At 46.2% G+C, this 1,889-nt stretch overlaps 1 protein-coding gene across 1 annotated transcript; it reads left to right on the forward strand.

Annotated features, from left to right (window-relative positions):
• The first annotated feature begins 470 nt into the window (after positions 1-470).
• Positions 471-992, forward strand: LOC141601380 (uncharacterized). The gene has a single exon (XM_074421655.1). The coding sequence runs from the start codon at positions 471-473 to the stop codon at positions 990-992; it is 522 nt and encodes a 173-aa protein (XP_074277756.1).
• Positions 993-1,889: the final 897 nt, after the last annotated feature.

The following is a 1,889-nucleotide window of genomic DNA, read 5'->3' on the forward strand; positions in this document are numbered from 1 at the left end:
CGGCTGCAACCACCCAGTGGACATGCGAAGCAGGGATACTGTGTACTGCCACACCCCAGGAAGCGATTGATGATTGGCGCAAGCCTTACATTAGTTGGCTACGTGATGAGGTATTACCACCTGACCAGAAAGACACCTGGAGCTTCAAAATGAAATTCTCCAGATTCGTACTCATTAATGATATCCTATTTAGGAAGTCCTTGGCAGGACCCTATCTGAGGTGCCTAATCATACAGGAGGCACAAACAGTAATGTGTGATATCCACAGTGGTGATTGTGGAAATCACACAGGGGGTATGAGCCTGTCCAACAAGACACTAAGACATGGTTACTTCTGGCCTACCAAGAGGAAGGACGCCATAGCCTATGTTAAGAAATGCGAAGAATGCCAAAGGCACGCTCCTGTCAGCCACCAGCCAGCAGAACATATGCATCTGATCATCTCGCCTTGGCCTTTTATGAAATGGGGAATGGACATTGAGGGACCATTACCCCGTGCATCTGGAAACAGGACGTACATGCTGGCAATGATGAACTACTTCCCTAAATGGATAGAGGCAGAAGCTTTCCCTCAGATCCTGGAGAAGCATGTGATATCTTTCATCAAGAGGAACATAGTCAGCAGATATGACATCCCTTCCAAAATCATATGTGACAACGAGTCACAATTCATATCCAACAGAACGGAAGGCTACTATGCCAAGTGGAACATCAAGCTGTTTAAATCCACTCCTAGGAATCCACAGTCCAACGGTCAAGCAGAATCCAGCTATAAGATAGTCATGAACAACCTGAAAAGAAGGCTGGAGCATATAGGAGCCAACTGGGCCGATGAGCTCCCCTTCGTGCTATGGTCTGATAGAACCACCCAAAAGTGGCAACAGGTCAAACACCATTCAGTCTGGTATATGGGGCCGAGGCAGTTATTCCCTCTGAGGTACAAATACCGACGCATCGATATGCCAATGCCACCGAAGAGAGGAACCAGGTAGAAATGGCCAGCAGCCTGAATACCATTGATGAGCCAAGAACCAGCGCCCAAATCAGGATGACAGCCTACAAGCAGACAGCAGCCAAGAGTTACAACAAAAACGTAAGGCTGAGAACGCTGCAAGTAGGGGACCTGGTACTCGGGAAGGTATTCCCAAACACCAATAATCAGAGTGCAGGTAAATTCGCCTATAACTGGGAAGGTCCCTACCGCATAGAAGGCATCGTGGGTAATGGGGCATACAAGTTGGAGACTATGGATGAGGAAGCTGTCCCTAGATCCTGGAACATCATTCACCTTAAAAAGTATTATGTCTGAGGTTCCAGGTGCAGGACCCAGAAGTTCTACCTCCAGCAGGTACATCCCAGGACCCTTGAATCCAAGCATTCAGTACTCCAGAAACCTTGGAACATGAACTAACTTGCTAAAAGTGTCTTTGATTAAGCAGCTATCGCTTGAAGGGGAACAACCCAGAACCCACTTGCTGGAGCCGCATCTCACTCTCTCATAAGGTACATACGCAAAGAACCAATCATTTTGCTCCGTACCGCCTGACTGTACCACCTGCATTGGTCTAACAGTAGCATCTCTTTTGACAGCAGGAACAACTAAGTCACCAGGCAAGGTCTTTCCCTCAGTACGCACGTGCTAAGTCTCCTGAATTCAGCAGGTACTACTAAGGAAATGACAACTTACAACGTATCTTTCAAATCCTTTGAGTCAAAACCCTTTTTCTTATTTTCCCTTGGTGTCAACTTCACAAGTGTCACAAGGAGCAAAATGTGGAAGCAGCGTACTTAGTATTTAAAAAGGCCAAAATGAAACTCTCTTTCCTTTAACTTGTTGTAAAAATTCTGGAGGAACACACTTTGTGCTCCCTAAACTATTTTGGATTTAT

Source organism: Silene latifolia, chromosome 9 (assembly GCF_048544455.1).
Source record: "Silene latifolia isolate original U9 population chromosome 9, ASM4854445v1, whole genome shotgun sequence".
Taxonomy (NCBI): Eukaryota; Viridiplantae; Streptophyta; class Magnoliopsida; order Caryophyllales; family Caryophyllaceae; genus Silene; species Silene latifolia.